We start from the raw sequence: 21,651 nt of genomic DNA on the forward strand, positions 1-21,651 counted from the left end.
GAGCGGAAGACCTTCAAAGATACAAGGGATGTTAACCATCTTATGTTCTACGATTGCAATGATGACAAATGTTGCCTTTTAATTTAAAAAAATTTATTTGGTCCATCGGAACCTGAGATTGAAAATTAAACATACATAAGTTTTGTACACATATACACATATCCATCCCACAGAAAAGATCGTTAAAATATATCTCATATTCATCAGAGATCCAATTTTTCAGCATTAGGTTTCTTTTTTTAATTTCTACTATTATACTTTCGTCTTTTATTTTACAAGTTTAAAAGGGTCAGTTGATTTTTTATTCAAATATTTTTTTTAAATATTTTTGTGTGGCTTATATTTGCAGTCTGTACAATTTACAAGGAGGAAACCAGACATGGGAGGAGAGAGAGAGAGAAATGCGTAGTGTCTGCCACTCCAGCTTTTTCCCAGCTGGCCGCAGCCTCTTCAGCAGCAGGGGGCGCCCCTGAAGCACAGAAGAGTGCCCACCACATCTTAAACAGGAGAGGAGTGGGTTCATGGGACACAAGCAAGAGCAACAGTGACGATAATGACAAAAAAATCAAAAGTAAAAACAAAAATCAATCTCATGTTAATGTAAAGTGATTGAGCAGCGACACTGAATTATGAGGTGCCTCGTCTTTGCAGGTGTTTCAGTGCACGTTCTCCTCAAGCTCATCCCCCTGGGCTCAATGTAAAGCCTTAAATTATCACATTCCTTTATCTGTCATTCATCGACGCAGTAATCAACAGTATTCATTAGACAACAGGCCTGCAAATCACTTATACTAATAAATTAGACGTTCCACAGCTGCTGGGTCGCACGCGCGCACACTCACACTCGTAGGGACATCTGGAAGTGGTCGTTACACATCCTGTTTCTTTGGAAAAACTTATTTACAGTCACTTCAGCTTCAGGTTTCTTTAAAGAAACGTTACACTGCTGTAGTAGTTCTCTTACAAAACACCCTGAAGGTGTCGTGAAGCGATGTCTACCGGCGAGGACAAGACGAGACCGTGTGGTGACAACAGGAACAACTCACGAGACGATGCACGTTTCAGCGCTTGTTCAATTCAAGGTCACAAAGTCGTGAGGCAAATCATCTCACGGAGGATCTTTTCAGACTCAGAAAATATCGACATAAAAATGTTTCTTCTACCAAAACAATCATCGTCCCATCAAAGTCCTCCAGGGATTTTTTTCTCATTTCACGATGATAATAGTAAGAAATCAACTTGTTACTTGTCATAGTTCCTTATTAGTCCTCCCTCTATATCTATGTTGCCATGGTGACGACTGAAAGATCCTCAGTGAAAGATGACTAACGGCTACGACGTCGGTTAAATTGGAACGAACAACTGGGTGGGGCGTGCTTGAAACAGCTGGGGGGGAACACATCCTGAGAAACGACGCAGACGAAACTCAGAGAGAACTAAACCGTTTTCTGTGTCACAACACGTCTCGGGGGTCCCCTCGTCTCTCTTATTGCGTGTGCATGCAGTCTGACAAAAATGGAGATTTGTTATTACACGAGGAATCCGTGCTGTCGCTAATGTGCTGTCAGTGTAATCTTGCGGGAGGATGGCCCAGATGCTGGCACTGCACCCGAGCAAACAAAAAATGTGGTCCCTGACCTCCCAGAGTAAACTCGGCAACTCTTCTTAAAAGCTCCCCTGTGGCAGACTGACTGTTCAAACAGCAGCTTCTCCAGTGCTCCCAAAGTACTGACAAAATGCTCACTGACCTTCTGTACTAGAAAGGACCAGACACAAAGAGGTGAGAGGTGTCACAATCCAGAAGATTCAGCATGAAATCACTCTGTAGGATGTGTGTTCAAATATGAGGCTGAGAGTAAATTAATTTTAGAGGGTGAAGGCTAAGATGTAGGTTTGTTTTTTTTACTCTGGAGCGCAAACGTATGGATTTCATTATAGCTGTTTACTGACATGCACTGAACTCCTGTAATTATCTGGAGGAGGTTCACGTGAGAATGCAAATGTCCGAGTCAGTTGCTGCAAACACTTCATGTGTTCTCCTGCCAACCTCCTGGTAAAAACTCTGGCTAATGTCCGAGTGGGCCCATGTGACAATAGTGCAGGAGATTCTCTGGAGGATTCAGTGGGCACGATTTGTAACAAGCGACAGATGCAAAAATTAAAAAAACAAATATGTCAGGAAAAAAAGAGAAGCCATACACATTGAGGACAATGACAAATATGTAAACTTGGAAAGACAACGAGATTCGAAGAACATTTGGTGACACAGGCCAACGCCAGTGTTGATGTACTGTAAACAAAAAATCTCTACGTTGCGTCCTGACTCTTGCATGCTTTGCCCCCCCCTCACCTGAACACTTTTTGACCAGAGAATCTCCTGTGGCATTCTTCATATGTGAAAGGCAAAATCTGGACCCCACTGTGCGGAAAAATTACGGGATTAATGTCTAAAAACGGTTTGTGTGTCAGTTCTCCACAAAACAATACCTCCTAAAAACATAACAGCGCCATCTACACCACATCCTTCCCAGTGAGCGTTTCTTTTACGAACAAACAGAGATAAAGAGAGACGCTATTCCAGCTACCACACACCTGTCACTGAATCGGCCTGAGGTTTCTGCTCGACTCCAGCCAACTGTAAAGATGTGAGTTTGGTCCTGAGCTACAGAGCGCTTTGACAGCACTGCGGTGATGGAGAGTGTGGACTCACAGTACTGATATGAATGATGGCTTGTTCTACGATCTCAAAAACACAAATATGGACAAAACGGCGACAAAGCTCATGTATTAAAGAAGTAAGACTGATATTGTGTATATTAAAAAAACAAACAAAAAAACGTGTAACTATGAGTTACTAGAAGTTGGGTTTGGCTCATTAAGTACCGCATCAAGGACAGGGCGAGATAAACCCCACTGACGTATCCCACTTTGTTTGCTGTCCCTGTGCATGACATGGGGGTGGGGTGTCCGATCGTTGCAGGCATACGGCTCAGTAGTAACAGCGCTCCACCCTGGCTTTTTGTGAAGCTGGGTCATCTCCGAGCGTACGAAAACCTGGGCTGACATCTGTTCCACATACAGCGCTTGTACAAAATACCTCCAGAATTCAAAGTAGATCCTCTCAGATGACTTGGTGATTAATCGTCCTGCGAGTACATCCCTGTCACTCCACGTAGCCCGCTGCCCTAATTTAATCCTGACATGGCACATCCACTTGGCAAGGGACAGAGTGCATGAGGGCCGGATGACGATTTCAGCATTTATGGAGCATTGGGGGGGGGGGGGGGGGGGGGCACATAAATGCTGCCCATTCATGCTATACATTCATGTGTGTGTTCATTCAAAAAAATGGACACACAAATACACATCTTTCTCTGTGTTTCAGGGCTGCACACACCACTTGCCCACCCCAGTCTGGTTTTCCAGTGGTCTTGACAGTTCATTGATGTGGAGTCTGTGTAAATGTACAGGGGAACAGTGGGCGGTGGTCATAGCGGCCTGGGCCGGTGCAGGCCGTCGATGTCTGGCGTGAGCTGCGGGCTGTGGGTGGCTTTCGTGGGGGTCCAGTCTCCTAGAGAGGCCTGGGCTGCCTTGCGGTGAGCGAGGCGGTGTGTGATGGAGAAGCCGGCGTTTCCTTCGAGCTGCGACAGCACGACCAGCACCTGCCTGCAGAGGGAGACATTGCAACAGGGACATCAAGCTGCTGAGGCCATCATTGAGCATTCTGAACACAAATATGATGATGATTATGTGAACAACAATAATAAGGCGGTGTATTTGGGAAATTGGTATGAGGAAGGTGGTCTGAATTCTATATTGGCTTCCTCTGCTTAATTCATATTTTCCTTGGATCCTCCGACTACACTCCAGTGACATATTTCATCCTGAATATAATTGCCTTGCAGCTTAATGCTTTCACCTTCTATAAACACTGTATAATAACGAGTGAGTAAAAACAGAGTGATACTGCAGCGTTGAGTGTTTTTATCAAGTGAATTGACATAATCTTCTTGTTAGACGAGAGGAAACGACATTAAAAGACATGGTCCTCATGCATGGGGACTCTTTACAGTTTCCTATTATGCGGGACATAACTTCCAGATGATGAGGTTGTAAATTTGTGCTAATGTGTGCAGTAATGCGTCCGTACGACGGCAGCATTCATACAGTGGATGTCCAAAGAAGCTAAACTCAGAGAAACCTAATGAAGTATGAGCAGCGACACCATGCTCGATTCTGCAGGTGTTTATCAGACATTATATTTCTCACGTCTCTAAAGGGCACACAACAATTGAGATTGACAGGCAAAACAAAAGCAGTTAAGGGAAGATTATCAAGAAATATAGAGCGCTTATCATCTAGGATAACTGCGTTCATTTAAGTTTACACAAATATAATCATCTATAGTGGGTGGATGTTTGCTGCACCTGTGACGAATGTACCGAACCAGAGTGTTTAATCTCCTCATCATCTATTCAGGTTAAACACACCAAAATATAATGTGATTAAAGAAAAGCCCCATAAGAGTTGTGTGTATGTGACAAAGAGAGAGAGGACAGTGTACCTGTGCAGAGGTGGGACGCTGTCGATGGTCTTGAGGCTCCCACGCGTGGACACCACGTTGAAGCTGTCAGTGCAGTCACAGGAGACGTGGAGGTAGTATTTGGGGTGGCGGTTCTCCACCACCACGATGAGCCCCGCCCAGCCATGGGTCAGGTAGTAGCATGTCATGCCTTCACGTCCCTGAGGAGAAGAGACAGCTGAAGATGCATGTACACAGCACGTGATATTTACAAGACACACTGGCCCCGTCCAATCCATTAATGTATAAAGTTCAGTAAATCATCTTCTTAGGCCCCCTAGAGTCTGCTACAGACAAAATTTCACTCATTCTAAATGCTAATAGACACAAAGAGTAAAAGAGGTGAGAGGAGTTAAAGTAGCTGAAAGCAGGTGGTGGAATAGCAGCAAGGAAGTGGTAAAGGTGATGTTGCAGGTGTCAGAGTCTGTAGATCCAATAAGAGCTATATTGTCGATATTTCTGTCAGTGTGACCTTGGCCTATATAGAAAGTGGCACTTTTCTAACTGCAATCCACTGTGAAAAAGGCACATCACAACAAAAAGAAAGTTCCAGATTGTGTTTTTTTATGTGTTAGTTCTCATGTTATTCCCGTGTCTTCTCCAGCTCCCTCCCACAGTCCAAAGACATGCAGAATGGGGTCAGGTCAATTGGAGACACTAAACTAGGTGTGAATATGAGCGTGAATTATTTGTCTCTGTGTGTTGTCCCTGTGATTCCCCGGTAACCTGTCCAGGGTGTTCCCTCCCTCTCGCCCTCAAAGCAGGGATTGGCTCCAGCCCCTCTTAATGGATAATAAGCAGTATAGATAATGGATGGACAGATGTTGAATTCACAATACAACTCTCTGATGGAGTGATGACTCTCCCCTCTCATGATGTGTCTGCTGATTTCTCTTTTGGGGCCTGTCATTGTCATTAAGTTCAAACAAATGCAGCAGAACATATTTAGCTGATGTCAAATTAATCTCAGTTAAACCATGAATCTATGGTTATCTGTCAGCAGCGCATGTTTGTGGCTCAGAATCCCAAACTCTTTTTTTCATGACCCAGAATTGGTCAAATCATTTATCTATTATGCCCCCCTTAAAATCTTATTTTTTAATCATATTGTGAATCACAAGAAGTGCATTGCCTGCCTCTCACTGCGGAGTGCTTGGCCCACCCACTGTGTGTGGTGAATTCCTAGAGAGCCGAGGAGCTGAATGATTTAACAAAGACGATCTCAAGTGTTTAAAAAGCCCTGTCATCCTCTAAAATACCAGCAAATGTGACAGCACTTCTAGGAAAGTGCTGTTCAGGAGTGCCAGAATAATTTGTTTCCTTCAGTATGAGCGGGTGTGTGTGTGTGTGTGTGTGTGTTAGATAATGTGCACACACGTGCATGTGAGAAGGCAGGACTCTGCTGAGGAAATCTCAAGTGTTATCACAAAGTGGCTTACAGAGATTCATGCAATCTCCTGCTTCACAAGCATATATGTATTCAAAGAGGTGTGTGTGTGTGTGTGTGTGTGTGTGTGTGTGTGAGATGGGAGATGGGAGATGGGATGACAGTGTAAGCAAAAGCTGGAGAGTGAGGATATTGTAAAACATATTAAACAGATACAATTCTTGTTCTCTTGCTCTCACCTCGTGTCTTTCCCCTTTGTTTTCCGTGAGGAGGATGATGGCGTCGGCCAGCGTGGTGGCGTTGGCCTCCACCTGCTCCACCATCACCTGTCTGGAGCTATAGATGGCGAGTATGTAGCCAGGGAAGTCCTGGCTGGGCCGCCGTGCTGCTCCACTGGTTGGGCTGGAGACTTTTGGAAAAGATGACAGGTACTGTGTGTTCAAAGTCAACTGAAAGTTTCTGTTTATGTGGAGTATACAAACAATCATGCAGCGCACACTGCATGTTTACACCTACTGGGTGTGGCTGGACCTCCCGTCCCGCTGACATTCATCTGCCAGTGGTTAAAGGCACAGCAGACGACAGCGTACTCCCCCGGCTCCAGCATCACATCACAGCCCACAAACTTCTTCACGGCTCGCTTGCTGTGGGCCAACAGGCGGCCCAGGGTCAGCTTGTTGCCGCTGCCAAAGGAGGCGCGAAACACCATGATGCACAGGTCCAGCAGGTGGCTGTCAGCTGTGTCTGAACGCCTGGGGAGGGAGAGAGGGATGAAGAGGTTAGAGCACAAACAGGAGGGGAGGGAACACAACAGGGGGAGGAAAGGAGGTGCAGGGGTGGAATAAAAAGTAGCTTAACCATACCTGCTTCCCTCCTGGAAGAGAGCGAACTCCAGCGCCGTCCTTTCCAGCACAGTAAGGGCTGTGACGGTCACCGGGCCACTGGCCTTGCTGGGGAAGCATCCCTGTAGCCTCACCTCCTGCCAGTCCGAGTGGATCTTACAGATGTCCACGGAGTCAAAGTACCTGAGGGAGGAGAGGGCACAAAGGTTATGCCCAGGCCACATCAGGATGCGTGATTGTCCCAGAACTTCTTGCTTTTCATTTCGGACCCCATGTTATCAGGTTAGAGAGGCCACACTGCCAATGTGAGCCGTACATCTCCAGCACATGCGGTCTCTGGAAAAGGTATTTCAACACAGTCTATCTGTCAAATATATCACAAACATATATACCTGATTCAGAGCAAAAGGACTCTAGCATTTTTTTGCTTTGTTTTTATCGTTGGTTGTGCTACATAATTGATTTTTTACACTGCATGTGCCTGTAATCAAGGAATACATCCGGCTCGGGTTGGGCTCAGACGCAAAAAAAAAACGAATGCCTGTCGGGTTCGGTTAATTTTCTCTCAGGCTCTGACAGAAAATTGTAGCCTGAGTGAGACTCTCCTATAAACAGTATGGCTTCAATTAAAAAAGTCGGCATGTTTCCAGATTCTGTGATCCACCAAGAATTTGACCGTCTGCTCTCTTCCTGTCATGTGAATGCATCACAATCAAATCCTAAACATTATCACAGCCTCTGTAGGTGCTACTGTACAAACACAGTTTTAGTGCTTACACATCAGAGCTCCTTTTTCAAAGACGGAGCCCCGAAGAGACATTTTCTTTCTCAAGTTCAGTCTTTTCTATTATTTCATCACTTCCTAATCTCACTCTGACAACTGTCTCAGAGCCTCCTTTTGTCTTCCTGACAAAACAGAATGAGAAGGTATGTTGAAATTTTACAGTCGGGTTTTGATAACTAGAGGCAAACAAGTCTGCTTCTTTTGTGTCTTTATGTTTTGTACTTTAGTGTGTTTAGTGTAATTATCGTTTTTGAAACCTTATTAATACTCAGCATCCGTACTACTTGACCCAGTTGATGCATAACAGTCAATACATACCTCATTCTTTTTCTTCACTGAAACAGGTTTGGGCAGTCGCAGGCTGCGGGTTTGTCATTTAGTGCAAATCTGAGAGATAATTTTACTGTCACAGAAACCAATAAAGAGCCAGAAGACAGATGAGATTTTCGTCTGGGCCGAACACATTTTTCAGGTTGGAGTTTTTCCAAGGAGGACAGCCACACTGGTTCCTCTGAACTTATTGCAAACTTATTGCTCTCATTTTGTTAGACAGGAGCGACATGAGTAACACACTGACAAACACATAATTCATCTTCAGGTGGACCCAATGACCTGCTGGACTTTGTGCCGACATGCATTGATCGGATGATTTGCTGACAGTGGGGGAAAAAAACTTTTTCTAGGCAAGAGTGTGCCTGTCTGTGGGCTCACTTCTTGGCAGTGTGAAATCAGGTTAGTTACACAAGCATAACACTTGCGGAAATGTTTATGCAACAGTTACACTGATTCTTTTCAAAATTAATTTTTGAAATTTGAGATTGTTTTTTGGCTTTTGGATGATTTCAGGGCAGTAATTCGTTTTAGTTGTCTTTTTTTTGGTCACATTAGGGTTTTGCTTGTGTTGTTCTTCACAGACTTCTTCATATCACCTTACTTTCAGGTATAATGTCAATGGTACTTGTACAGGAAACAGTGTTTAATGACCTCTACCTGCCCAACCCCAGTGTGTATATAAAGATGGACGACATGACAGCCCTCCAAAAGCAAAGCCAAAGTGTTCTGATCACCCCCCCCCCGTGCCTGACTGCAGCATAGGTCATATATCCCGCCTCATCCATGTTAGTTGATTGGACATGGACCGAAGTGAAGAGTCAAGGTACATGTTCTATAAATTTTTCTCAAAGGTGGTTTTATGTGTTTCACTTATTTATAGTCTATGGGCTCAAGACATGGACATTTTATGTAAAAGAAGGACAGAAAGACAAAAAAACACTTCACATCCTTGATGCTGCGTGACTAAATGACAGGATTAATCTAATATGACAAAACACTGAGACGTGACAAGTCTGAGACTTCGCCTGCCAAATCCCTGGCAACCAAAGCAACAACAACACGAAAACAAAATTACAAACAATTCCATATGAACACCATGGTGTGGGAAACACTGTGTGATGCGCTTGTCAACAAACTGAATGTACTGAAAACAACAACGCAGTCACTCAGTTTGGTGTCAATACCAGATGGTCAGTAAATTCCACAGGCCCAAGAGATTACTAAGCCATCCATCACACGTTCTGTACTTCCACCAGGACACAATTGAAGGACATTTGGAGAATTGTTTCACCTGCTCTCACTTAATAAAAGCTTTAGCATTCGCTGCTCTGAACAGCTGGTGCTGAGCACATCTTCCCTGGGATAAACCCTCTTAGGAAGTCATGCATTTTACATTTCTGACAGTTGTGTGTCTGGAATAAACAAAGGGATGTGGGTAAGTGTAGCGTTAGCGGGCCGCAGCCACCATGGCTCAAATTCATAGTCCATCATACCAATGGAATCAGATATCAACAGAAAAGTCATATCAGAGCTATGATAACTTAGGTTGACAAAACATCCTCAGTGTCAGTTACAGCTGCTGCCACGACTCTGCAGGCAGGCAGAATGGGTGATTCACCTTTTGATTCCATTGTAGTTTAACTGTTCTTTGTGAAAAAAGGCGTGAAAGGTTAATGTAGTTTTGTAGATGCTATAGACAACAACAAAAAATCACTGGTCTTACTGGATCGTACTTTTTTGTGTAAATGTGACTCTTACTTTATGAAGTCGGTGTACTCCATCCAGAAGACACCCTCACTGCTGCCATGGGCCATCAGCTCATGACGAAGGTGCTGTGGCCAGTCCGTCCACTCGTCCGACCAGCTGCCGTTCCACGAGAAGCGGCCCCACGGGTTCCGCAGCCGCAGCAGCCTAAAGCAAAGAGTGACAGCCACAGGGAGCCAAATACGAGATCCAATTTAAGCGACTGCAGCTTTGGTCAACACAGCATCCTCATCTCTGCAGCTCCTCTCATGGATGGTTGCCCACTTTTTAACAACCCATTTCATTTTACTGCCTCCTCCCTACAGTGCAAAGGTGCTACAGGAAGCCATATTGGAGAGCCACAACTTAAAAAAAAAAAAAAAAAAAAAATGCAGGTGAATCACTGTTTTCAAGCTGCTTTTCATCTTCTCGGGCTCCTAGCACGAGGTCTCCAACTCATTTTAGATCAGCCGCTTCCGCTGCGATTGCTTTATGGCAGCAAATTAAAGTGGCTGTGTGTGCGGCTCTGGCTCTTGAGCAAATTGCATCTGGGATTTATGGCTACTCTCAACTTCCTCCTGCAGTCGGGACAGAAGAAGCCTCCATTGTGTGAACTCACAATGCTGCCCTGATCAAAGTGATCAAAGTGAGGTGGTGTGTCCCTGTTCTCTACTGGCATCAAGCCTCTGTCCTCATTTACCTATGGATCAAGAAATATGTTCAAAAAACAATGCATCTGTTCTATCAATTCTAAACATAAGTGAACTTTTCATAGTATCCATAATATATAGCACACAACTTTAAATTTGAGGCAAGCTGTGTTTGAGAATATGCATTTTTAAACAAGTGAGGCTCTTTTGATAAATACTCCTGCAAGCCGATGCCAGTGCAACAGATTGGATGATTCATGGTTCTGGCTATAAAATCTACATCAGACCTGAATGGGAGCTGTAGCTGAAGAAAAGGGGGGAATTAAAGTTGATGTTTCATCTTAGATAACTAATAAATGTGTATTTTCACCATTTTGTATTCTCATTTCAGTTAATTTCCTTAAACAACATCCTCAGTTACTTAACACTGAAACACACAACTCTCCCAGTTAATGTTATATGATTTGCAGACTTATGTTATGGCCATCAGTTTTCATAATCTTAATCTTGTCTCAGAGAAATCGTATGACTCTGAAATTATATAACAAATCACTGTTGCTATGAAGAAACAGCCAAAGGCACGAATCAGAGGTGGAGCAAATTCATTTCATTACCATCATAAATGCTGACTTTACAGTTTTAGAGTCAACTGATTTAAATAAAACAGTTATTCCCAGAGAATTAGATTATATCAGTGGCAGTAGCTGAGGCAGGCCCCCCACCCAGTTGGTGTCAGGCTGATGTGGGCTGATTACGTGAACATTCATGCAGTACCCTGTGATGCACAACCAGGTACACTGCGAGGGCAGGTGTTAGGCTGAGGTCTGTCTGCATGCTGAGGACAGTAAAAACTTAATGGATGTTTTGAATGTTCAATGACGCACCAGGATCTCTGCCTGTGCAGCTGATGGTAACTCTGTCTACTATGTTTGTGAGAGGAGGGAGTGAGTGAGCTCCACACACAGCAATGAAGCAACTGCACAAAGTACGAGACCTTATATATTATTATGAGAAGTGTACATTTTTTTGGGATCATTAGGAAAGTGTAGTGGGACAAATTGGACTATGGCAGGCTGCCAAAGTCCTGGTAATAAACGGGGAAAGAGCATAATTACTGAATAGCTCTTCCTCTGTACTAAAAGCTGACCACAGTGTTCTGTTTAAGTGAATGAGCTGTATACATCAAGGTCATATGTAGACTAGTCTGACTCTCTCGATATAGACTGTGGATATAAGCCAACATTATCCTCTCCTCCCCTTCAAAATTAAAACAACCACCATGTTGCAACCTACATGCTGAAAATTTGAATTGCAGTCAAAATACCTCTTGCTGTTTGTGTGACATTTCTTTGCCAGTGCATTATACTATTTTTCAGGGGAACCATCGCCACATTCCTGAGCTCAGCTCTGCCTCAGATAATTGTGATTGGTTTAAATTTCTTTTAATTTTAAGTTTCCCTTTAACATCTTTAATATTGTCTGTTACAAATAAAAACAGATGTAAGAAAGGTAATAAAGCAGTTTCCTGCAAGCTGAATATTTTTTGACAAATATTTGATTCATGTTATCGCAGCTGCAATGCATCTTTTACTATATTTGTGATCAGGATGGGAATAAACATAGATCAAAAGAAAGCAGAAGAACTCATTGAGTAAAAACCAGCCCATCCATACCTGTAACCCTGGACATCTCGTACGTCTAAGATGGAATAGGCATGTCGAGGCCGCAGACCCAGAGACTCATAGACAACATCGTCTACCTTCATGTTGCCTCCTCCACAGGATGCACCCATCAGAAATCTACCAGACAAGAACACATTGTGTAAGACAAAGGTTTTACTGCAATGTCATGAGCATATATACTGTAGGCAGCAATACACTAAGTCAGAGACAAACAATATTAGCTTAGAAAAAATATCATTAATATATGTGTCTGGGAATTGTATTTCAGACTGTTCTCCATTGATACATAAAACACTGCAGGTTTTCTGACAGATGGTTGTTTGGCTACAGATGATTTGGCCTCTTTTCAGCTCGTGTCTTGTTGCTTTGAGAGCTCACATATCAAAGTCCTGATCAACAGACCTCTTTCATTACTGACATATGCTGCAAATGAGCTTTGTAGTACTTCACTGATCATAGTTGTGATTATGAAAGCTGAGTCTTTTTCAAATTGATTGTTTATTGTTTCAGCGGTTATTGTATATGTGCTTTGTATTCTGTTTTTAAAGTTGCTTTGAAAAAAGGAAGGTGATTATGTGAAAAGCAACACCAGCAAAGAAAATGTTCCCCTCTCTTACCCAGCCTCTTTGGAGCTGAGCATCTTGGCCCAGATGAGGTCCGTGTCGATTGGTTCCTCCCGGGGGTTGGTGGAGCTGACCTGAAGCATGAGCGAGTCGCATGGAGCTCCAGTCAGCGTGGCTAGGCCCTCGATGGCGCGCCCTGCCTGCAGGGCAAAGTAGGAGCCGTGGAGCTTGGCCAGGGCCTTCTCGATCAGCGCCACCCATAGCTGCTTCCTTTGGGCCTGCAGGGATGGGAAATAGGAAACATTTAGTCATCCACAAGCCAAAATGTGGTTCACTGATAGAGGTGAACTTATCACAGGAAGCTGTGTTTGCATTCCTTTTTTGAGGAGTCCTCTGAGACATTTTTGTGATAAAAAGCCAGATAATTAACTAGCTTGAACTCATATTAAGGAGTTAATATGCATTATCTTGCGGCTTCATAGTGCCCTGCTTGCAGAAAAAGCAAATCTTGATGATTGATCAAGCGTCCTATTCCTGTTTTGTTTCCTTGAAGGGTCACAATAGTGCATAAAAAATTTACAGTGCATGTCTGTATGCATGAGTATGTTCCTCTGGTCCTGTTTGCTACTCTCTCAGACTTCTTTTTCCCTCTATTCCTAGCGTCCATGCAACCTTTCTGACATTAATAGCGTTTGCCGCCTTACAAGATTCATCACAACCCTCTTCAATTCTGACCTGGGAGAAGAGGAGGTAGCCATAATCGTCACAGGGCAGCATGTCATCCACCAGCACCGTCGTCCACGTCCCGTCTTTACATAACCGAACCTGGTAGGCCCCCTCTGGGCAGATGGTCCTGGTGATCATTACCCTCTCCACCAGCTCTGGGCGCTCCGCCAGCACTGCCAGTGCACTCAGGAACCTGGAGAGAGAGAAAAATACTCAATGAACTGGAAACTGAAAAGTTGGCTGAGGACGGACAGATGGATAAATGAGAGGATGTGCGAGTGAGACAAAGATGACTTGAATTAAGCAGTGAGACAGATGGAGAAGAAAAGACATCAATGATCAGCTGATCGTGGCAGACAGTTGGATGGGTGATTGGATGCCCTGTTTTGTCAAAAAGACAAGCAGGGGTTAGGCTAATTTAGACTAGCGGCGTCTGAATGCAGATTAAAAACATCCTTCTTCGTAAGGCACCTTGAGCCATTATGAATTTGTTTTTTAACATAAATTTCCCTTATTGAAAATCCATTTCATTTGATGAGTCAAGCTTTGGTGCCTTCTAGTTACCTCCACCATTACTGTTAATTCACCCTGCAGCAAAGAAAAAACGGCTTGCCTAATGAGCTTGCATGAGAAATTAGTTAATCAAAAATACAGCAACATCAGAAAATGCTAATTCCTTCACAGAAAAGAAGAAACACAGCTGGGGACACAAGGATCCCACTTAAAAGGAATATATTTTTAAATTGAACATTATTTTACCTTTAAAATGTAGAAGGTATAATACAGCACTGATGAAACCGTGGAGGGTTTGGGACGATGAACTGAAGGATGTTTTTGCGTGCTGCTGACCTATTGCTAATTTTGACTCCTTTATTAGCAACACAGATAAACTTTAGATGAGCTACGTCTGCCCCTGGAAACACTGTATTTACAGATGAAAATAATATCTCTTTCCATCCACTTGTCACTGTGAGTTTGTCCAGCAGTCATTTTAAGGCAGAAACTCTTTTTGTGCGAGGCTGGAAATGTGTACTATCAAAGCAATATCTGTTATCAATATGCTGCTATCAATATCTGTTTAAGTGGAGGCCCATTCTGCTGCAGATGAAAACCCCATTCGTCGCCACAGAAACCAATGAAAATCCAATTATATGTGTCATAATGGGACTCTTAATATCAGCTTGTATTGCAGACGCAGTCAAGGACATGGGTGACTGGCACTATTTTTCTTTCTGCTGTCATTGACTGGCTGGCTGATGGGAGCCGGGATGTCGGCTGGTTTATTAGGACAAGTGTGTGTATTCGAGAGAGTAAGAGTGAGGGAGACACAGTCTGAAAGGAAGAATTTGGGTTACATCCTGTCGAGAATGAGAGGATTCGGCTCTCGGGAGGGTTATTTTTGAGATGTGTGTGCTGGTGATGAAGCGAAAAGTTGTATTGGGACAACTTTGTGATTGACTGTTCTTTGTTGTGTGCACGGAGGAAGATGGTAACACATATACACACGCTCACACACCCCCCGAAGGAGACACAGAACAAGGGCAGGGAGATAAAGCATGTGTCCGGACCCACGCTCCCGTGAATAATCTCCCTGTCAGGTGTATCTGTACATCTGTCCAACTCCAACACTGCCATTTAATCTGTGACCCCTTTATTTTTCTCTGCTTCCAAATGCTTCATTTTTTTCTTTCACAACTTATTGTTTCACTGCCTCTTTGTCACTGTCTCCATCTCACTCCGTCTCCTGGCTTCAGGCTGCAGTGTTCATCGAAAACAGACTAAGACAAAACCCACATGGACTTGAAGTGGTCTCTGTCGTCTGTTTTAAATTCCTCTGACCTTTCAAAGAGGCTGAGGGGGAATGAGAAATCGCCTTTAACTTTGGGGATTTTCGGCTATTCTCATTTGTCCTGGGTCAAAGCATTAATCAGGACATATTTCCTTGGTCTGTCTCTAGATCATTCTAGTTATCTAGGTTCATTAGTGTCACTTTGTGGCGGCTCACCAGCAGTTTCCCAGCAAGCCTTGCAGGATGTCAGAGGGCCGCGGCGTGCGGAAGACGGACCATTTGACGTTCCGGTCTTTGAAGTTGCTGCAGTTGATCTCGTGGGGGCGCAGCCACTTTTTGATTCGCTGCTGGACGCTGTCGCCTTCTGGGAAGCCCACGGAGCGAGGTCCGGGGGGGAAACTGTCATCCACAAAGTTCACAGAGTTCTAAAAAAGGGGACAAGGGGTAGAGATGGGGTAGAGGGGAGGGAAAAAATAAAAGTAAAAAAAGTTATTTAGGTTGTTAGAAGAAGACAGCTTATCTAAAAAACAAAATCGATTTCCAAAGGTGAGATAATTTTAAAAAAGCTTCTTAAATGGCTAATGCAGCCTTGAAAGAGTGATGGTTAATCTCAACCCTGCATTTCTGGTATGACAAAGTCTGCAGGTGGAAGAGGATTAATGCAGGGCTCTACATGACACATGAGAGCTGGATTCTGGGTTGAACCAGGACAAAGTTCCAAATGGATTCATGTGACAGGAGGTCTTACTTCCACTGTGAGCGTGGCATCACACATGTGCACATCCCTTCCAAACATTCAAAGCACTTCACTTTCTGAAGCATTCCCTGCAGAGCACCAAGAGTTTAAGAAGACACACTGGATTTAAACACTGCCTCTCTACACAGGACCTGGACTACATTAATACATTAACAGATCACGACACCTTATCCGTCACACTATCTGCTCATCTAAAACTCTCCTGTACAACCTGAGAGGGCAAACAACCACATACCCAACCCTATCCGGTTTCCCATTTGTGGCATGAGAAGTGAGCTCTGCCAGTCATTCTGCGTGGCAGGCAGGGGATGTCATGTGGGCTCCTCACTGGTGGCTCACAGTGCGGCGAATTGATTAATCGCCATCCCACACAATCCAATTCTGCTGCCCGGGATGCAGCATTAGCTACCAGGCAGAATCACTTCAATGCAGCCCGGCCACCCTGACCCTCCAAGGTCTCCGTGTAGCTTACAGAGTCTGTAGCTCACTGGCTTAAGTTTGACCCTTGTGCCTGCTGTTATTGTATGGTCTCAGGGATTTTCCACAGAGGTAGAGGAGGAGGCATTGCTATCAAAGGTGGCAACAAACAGAGAATACACTTCAATCTAATGTCCATCATAAGCTGCTATGTAACTGAATTCTTGTCGTTTTCCTGAAATCTTTTTTATACGATAAATAAAAATGATAAAATGTTAAAAACATATGAGTTAGTATGTAAGAATATGGATTTCTAAGCATTTAATTAACATATAACATATATATAAGCTATGGCATTATCAGCTTTTGATTGTGTAAGGAGTTTTAATGAAATACGTACACAAAAACAGTTATTGAGCTTGCAATGTGATGTCAGTGTAAATCTAGCTGACCGAGAACCTGGCGCTGCCAACTCTGAGTCTTTCACTGGGCACATGCCAGCACGCAAACCCAAGACAGTAATCAGCCAATTCACTGCTGAGCTAAGAAAACCTGCTGCCTCCATGCCATCTCCCAGAATACGCACAACTGGCAGCCATACAATGCTTTTTTGAGGAGAGTAAGCTTGTAGCTAGACATCTACATCTCACAGACAACATCCTGGTCTCAAAAAAACCGTGGTGACAAGGAACCATAGAGCTGGATTTCACAGTGCTACACTTATTAAACCCAAAACAAAGGCATCCCAGAACAGCCTGGCACGTACATGACTGTCACAGGCTGTGAAAACCTGTCACTGCAGGCAGTCACAACTTACAATCCAAACATGTAACCCAAAACCCCAGATACAATCCAAAGTGTGGCACCAAATCAAATGATGAGTGGTTACAGAGAGCAGTGTTGAGGAGATAAATAAAACAAATCAAAGTTAATCTGTTACCATGTGCCATCTTCTTGTTGCTCCCTCTGATGGTGACATGGAGAGAGAACAGAGGCACGAGTTCCAGCCATGCTGGGTTTTACAGTTCACAAGCGGTGCTGATGGCTCTTAGTAGCATTTACTCGCTTGGCACCATGAGTAAGAGGACATGCTCTGGGGCACTGGCATCAAGCACACACCTCTTGCTTTCAAAACCAATCAAGGCGAGTAGAAAAGCAACAAGGCCCTCAGGTGAAGAGAGAATAATATTTCTTCCAGCACAACTCCAGCTTCATTTTTTTGCTCCTTATTGATTGTTGCAATCTGGACAAACCCTCCTGTAACTTCTACAGTCAATTTCATCAGCAACACCATCTGCTATAATGCAACAAGTCTAGGAGGAAAACCCAAACTAAACAAATAGAAACGTACGCTCGGACACACTCGCTGTGTTTGTGTGAATGAACTGCCCACATGCCTTAACAGGGTAAACCGAAAGCTTTTATCGTAATTACATTTTCACCGCTGGTGTTTTCAGTGCTTGCCAAGTGTTAATGCTTTGACAGAGATGGATACAACCGACTAGAGCCTCTTACTTAACAATTTTAGCCCCCTTCAGCTCTCTGACCCCTAAAACTATGCTGGAGCAGTTGATGCTGTTAGAGATTGCATTCACTATAGGGATCGTTTCTGCTCTTCTCCTCTCTAGCTCTGCTGCTAAAAATAGAAGAGCCCTGTGTTCACCTTAGCACACACACACACACACACACACACACAAACACACACATTATCTGATACAGTGGTGAATTGAGTGCAGTCATGTGGAGAGGGTGGGTTGGGGGCGGAGAGGGTACAGTGGGTGGCAAGGGGAAAAGCATATTTTGAGATATTAGCAGAGAGGATGAGAAAAAACACAGGATGAGCATGTGGGGATAGATGTGATGAAGGAGATGGGATAAAAAGGAGATGAAAGGGGGAAAGTACTTTGAAGAGAGCAGAGGGGGAAGAGATGGAGAGAAGGAGGCTTGAAATATTTGGAGAAAAAAAGAAAAAAAGATGTTAAAAGAACGAGTAGCTTAAATGTCGGTCTCAAATTAGGAAAAAGGAAAGGAAAGGTGGGGATGAGAGATCTCCGATATCCTTCCTTCCTACTAAGCCAACTTCCCTCCCACGCTAACAGCAGTGAGCCCTAGCTGCGACTTTCAAAGAAGACATAAATTATGCATTCTAAAGCTCACCCCATGCTATTGTAAACATAGCATGATAGGTGCAATGGCGGTGCAGTAAATGGGTATGCATCACCCGAAAAAATTCAGAAAAATAAATCTGCTGCTGCACAAAAAATTAGCTGAATCTAATTTCTGGATTCTGCAATTCCTACATTTTTCTGAGGTTTAACTCGACCAATCAGATTTGTCTCATTAGCATAGGTCTTAACAAATGAGCCCTTGTGACAGCTCTGAGTAGCATATCCATGACAACAAACTAGAGGCTTATCAAAGGTCTACACAAACAAAGTGAGCATGAAGTGGTGTGAAGCAAAATAAAGGTTGTCCCATCATAACTACAGTAGCTAGGCGAGTCGGCTCTATGTCTCCAAACAGTGGTGAAGGATGAACGCCACAAATGACCTTTTGTCATCTTTGGAGCATTATGATCGTTCATTAGGGTCGTTATGACAACAGACAAGTCTGGAATTACAAAAGCATAGCATCATTAGCTTTTTCAATACTAAGATCTAGTTTTATTATTCAACATAATGAAAATGTTGTGTTTCAGGGTGTATATTAATATAAAAAGGAGAACCACAGTTCTGATGGTTTAATAACTTCCCAAATTTAAATAGTGAAGTTAACATTAAAGGGAAATTACATTCAGAATGATCAAAAATGTTTTTATGTCTAACAGGCAGGTCTGCTGATACAGAGAAATGTATTTCATTAAGCCGCCCAATGTCTTCCTCAATAAGAACTCCAGGTTTTGGTGGGAGTCAACTGAGGACAGGAAATAGAGCATCTGACTCAAACTAAGCTGTCAGGATTGAAAAAAAAACAAACCAAATAAAGCTGGACTCCTAAGACAGGAGTTAAAGTTCTGCAACCAAGTATTTTGTGAAGTGACTTCTTTCAGACTCAGGGCAGGCTATAGTCTGGCGATAGAAATGAGACACTCAGTATCTGCAGCTCATTTAGGTGGCCAACATTCACCCACTGCTCGTTTTAAAACCAGCTAACAAAGCAAGTGCAGAGGCAATGACAAAGCCTATTAGCATTTCTGTGAAATTACAAATATTGAGGGAGTGGGAACAAAGCCAGAGTCGTAACAAAAAAGAGAAATTAAAATGAGAGAGCTGTACTGTGCAAGGCAATGTGCACCCTGTGACACATTACACATTGAAATAAGCAGATTAATCAAAGACATCAAGGAAAACTCAATACAAACAAAAGGTAATACTGACATGTCAAGCACTCATAGTTGCAGGACAACAAATGACCTAGTCGGAGAAGGGTTTAGTCTAGTCACCCTTAGATAACAAGTTCAGTGCAAAAGTAAAACCAACCAGCTTTAAGCAAGATCTTATTAGGTGATAAAAATTAAAGTAGTAAAACAGATCTCAACATAGATAGTCTGAAACCCTTATAATATATATGTGAGCTACTTGTCATTAGTAGTTTAGTTACTCTTACCTCTCTGCAGAAGCTGACAATGTTCTCCCAAAGCTCCTTGGCCTCGCCTTCATCATTTCGTCGACGCGCCTCGACATGCATGCTCTCCCTCCTCTTCAGAGGCTTCATCACTTTGCGAAGGGTGAGGTACTGCTGGGGTGTATGGCACGCTGCACAGTTCTTGGCCTTGATGTCGTTGAGCAGCGTACATGCTGGGCAGCTCCACTGTCCTATCTTCTCTTGAAGGCTTGATAAGGTGGAGGAGGAAGAGGAATTGGAAGGACCAATAGCAGGGGAGGAGGAGGGGTAGCCCCGGGCTTGTTTACGTGTTTTATGACCTGAAGACGAGGAAGGTGTGCAAGAACATGATGTCGTACCAGACCCCGGTGGGAGGCCACAGTGTGCACAGCAGCGAGGCAGGGGCGCTTGCTGTTCCTGGAAGCCATGCAGCTTGGAAGAACCACAGGCTGAGCACTTAGGTGCACCTGTAGGATTGCGCAGGGTGCACTTGGAACAGGCCCAGGTGCTGAAGTCCGGGCTGGAGGGGCTAGCCGGTGTAAATCGTACCGTTTCGCAGCCAACAAGGTCAATAAGGTCAGCACCTGCCCGAGATGATCGACAGGCCTCACACTTAGATGAGTTACCTGGATTGGGCAAAGAACAACTAGGGCACTTCCAGGTAGGGGCAGCTGTGGAAGCAACAGGGAGGTGTGGGGTCAGTGGGTGGTGCTGAGGGTCTTCTTCCTCCAAGATACTGAGTCGCTTGTTGGGGTATGAGGGTTCCTGGGGTTGGGCATGTTTGGGCTTGGCTGGTCGCTGTGGGCCTGGTTGGGGTGGCACAGTGGCCGTTGATGGTGAAGTGGGACTGGGAGTGTTGGTGCCTGCGTTTGGTGGGCGCCCTGAAGGGGGCACCTCTCTCCTGCTTCTGGGCACTGGGTTATTCTGGAGGGAAGAGAAAGAAGTAAAAGGGGAGGAGAGGGACTGTGAGGACACATGGGGAGGTTCTTGAGGATCACAGGGAGGGGGTGGAGGAGAGTCATCTGTTAGGTCTATGAGAAGTGGGGCAGCCCCTGCTGTGTGAACTGGAAATCCCAGCACAGGCGTGCGCACCTCAGGCACCACCAGTGCCTCTGGGGGGATTTTAGGCAAAGACAGTTTTCTGGGGCCACCACAGGCTGAGCACGACAGAGCCACGGGAGTGTTGTGGAGTGTGCAACGAGGGCAAGCCCACCCTGACTGCTGCACCTCCAGGCTGCCCACCTCTCCATTGCTCTCGGACCGTCGTAGCACTTCCTCTTTAGCTGGATGCTGCCCGTGAGGCTCAAGCAGGACTGTGGGAAGGAGAGTTGGTGTTGGAGTTTCGGTCAGAGCAGACGGCAGGCCATTGGCGGTGGCAGCTATGGTGGTGGTAGGGGGTGTGTGAGTGGCAGGGGATGGTCCAAAGCCACAGACTGAGCAGGCTCCAGATCCCTGGGGATTGTTAAGGGTACAGCGGGGGCAGGCCCAGCGATGCTCCTCAGTGCTGCTCAGTCGCAGGATCTGGTTAAGGTCAGGTTTTTGGCGTGGGGCCTCACAAATGGAACAGCGAGGTGCTGCGCCAGCATTCAAGAATGTACAGCGTCCACATGACCACTCACTGCCTCGCACCGCTGCTGCCATGGAGCCAGGAGAGTGAGAGTGGCTGAAAAAAAGTAAACAATGAGTCAAAACAAATTCATAAAGGTTTTACCTAATTTTGCACATCAATAATACATGCATATTGAGTGTGGCACTATTCAATCATTTCAGAAATTTCAGTCAGTATTCTGTTT

General features: G+C 44.4%; 1 protein-coding gene across 2 annotated transcripts in view; it reads right to left on the minus strand.

Moving 5' to 3' along the window:
* Positions 1-76: 76 nt before the first annotated feature.
* Positions 77-21,651, minus strand: part of capn15 (calpain 15) — a 37,820-nt gene continuing 16,245 nt past the window's right edge. For both annotated transcript variants that reach the window (XM_069518111.1, XM_069518110.1), the window contains exons 2-12: positions 19,862-21,521; positions 15,298-15,506; positions 13,302-13,485; positions 12,621-12,844; positions 11,995-12,120; positions 9,687-9,839; positions 6,833-6,994; positions 6,486-6,721; positions 6,209-6,378; positions 4,565-4,743; positions 77-3,666 (exon numbers count right to left, since the gene is read on the minus strand). In XM_069518111.1, the coding sequence (XP_069374212.1) occupies positions 3,489-3,666; positions 4,565-4,743; positions 6,209-6,378; positions 6,486-6,721; positions 6,833-6,994; positions 9,687-9,839; positions 11,995-12,120; positions 12,621-12,844; positions 13,302-13,485; positions 15,298-15,506; positions 19,862-21,499 (3,459 nt within the window). In that variant the 5' untranslated portion in view covers positions 21,500-21,521 and the 3' untranslated portion in view covers positions 77-3,488. The remainder of the gene's footprint in view (positions 3,667-4,564; positions 4,744-6,208; positions 6,379-6,485; positions 6,722-6,832; positions 6,995-9,686; positions 9,840-11,994; positions 12,121-12,620; positions 12,845-13,301; positions 13,486-15,297; positions 15,507-19,861; positions 21,522-21,651) is intronic.

The sequence above is a fragment of the Paralichthys olivaceus genome, chromosome 21 (assembly GCF_024713975.1).
Source record: "Paralichthys olivaceus isolate ysfri-2021 chromosome 21, ASM2471397v2, whole genome shotgun sequence".
NCBI lineage: Eukaryota > Metazoa > Chordata > Actinopteri > Pleuronectiformes > Paralichthyidae > Paralichthys > Paralichthys olivaceus.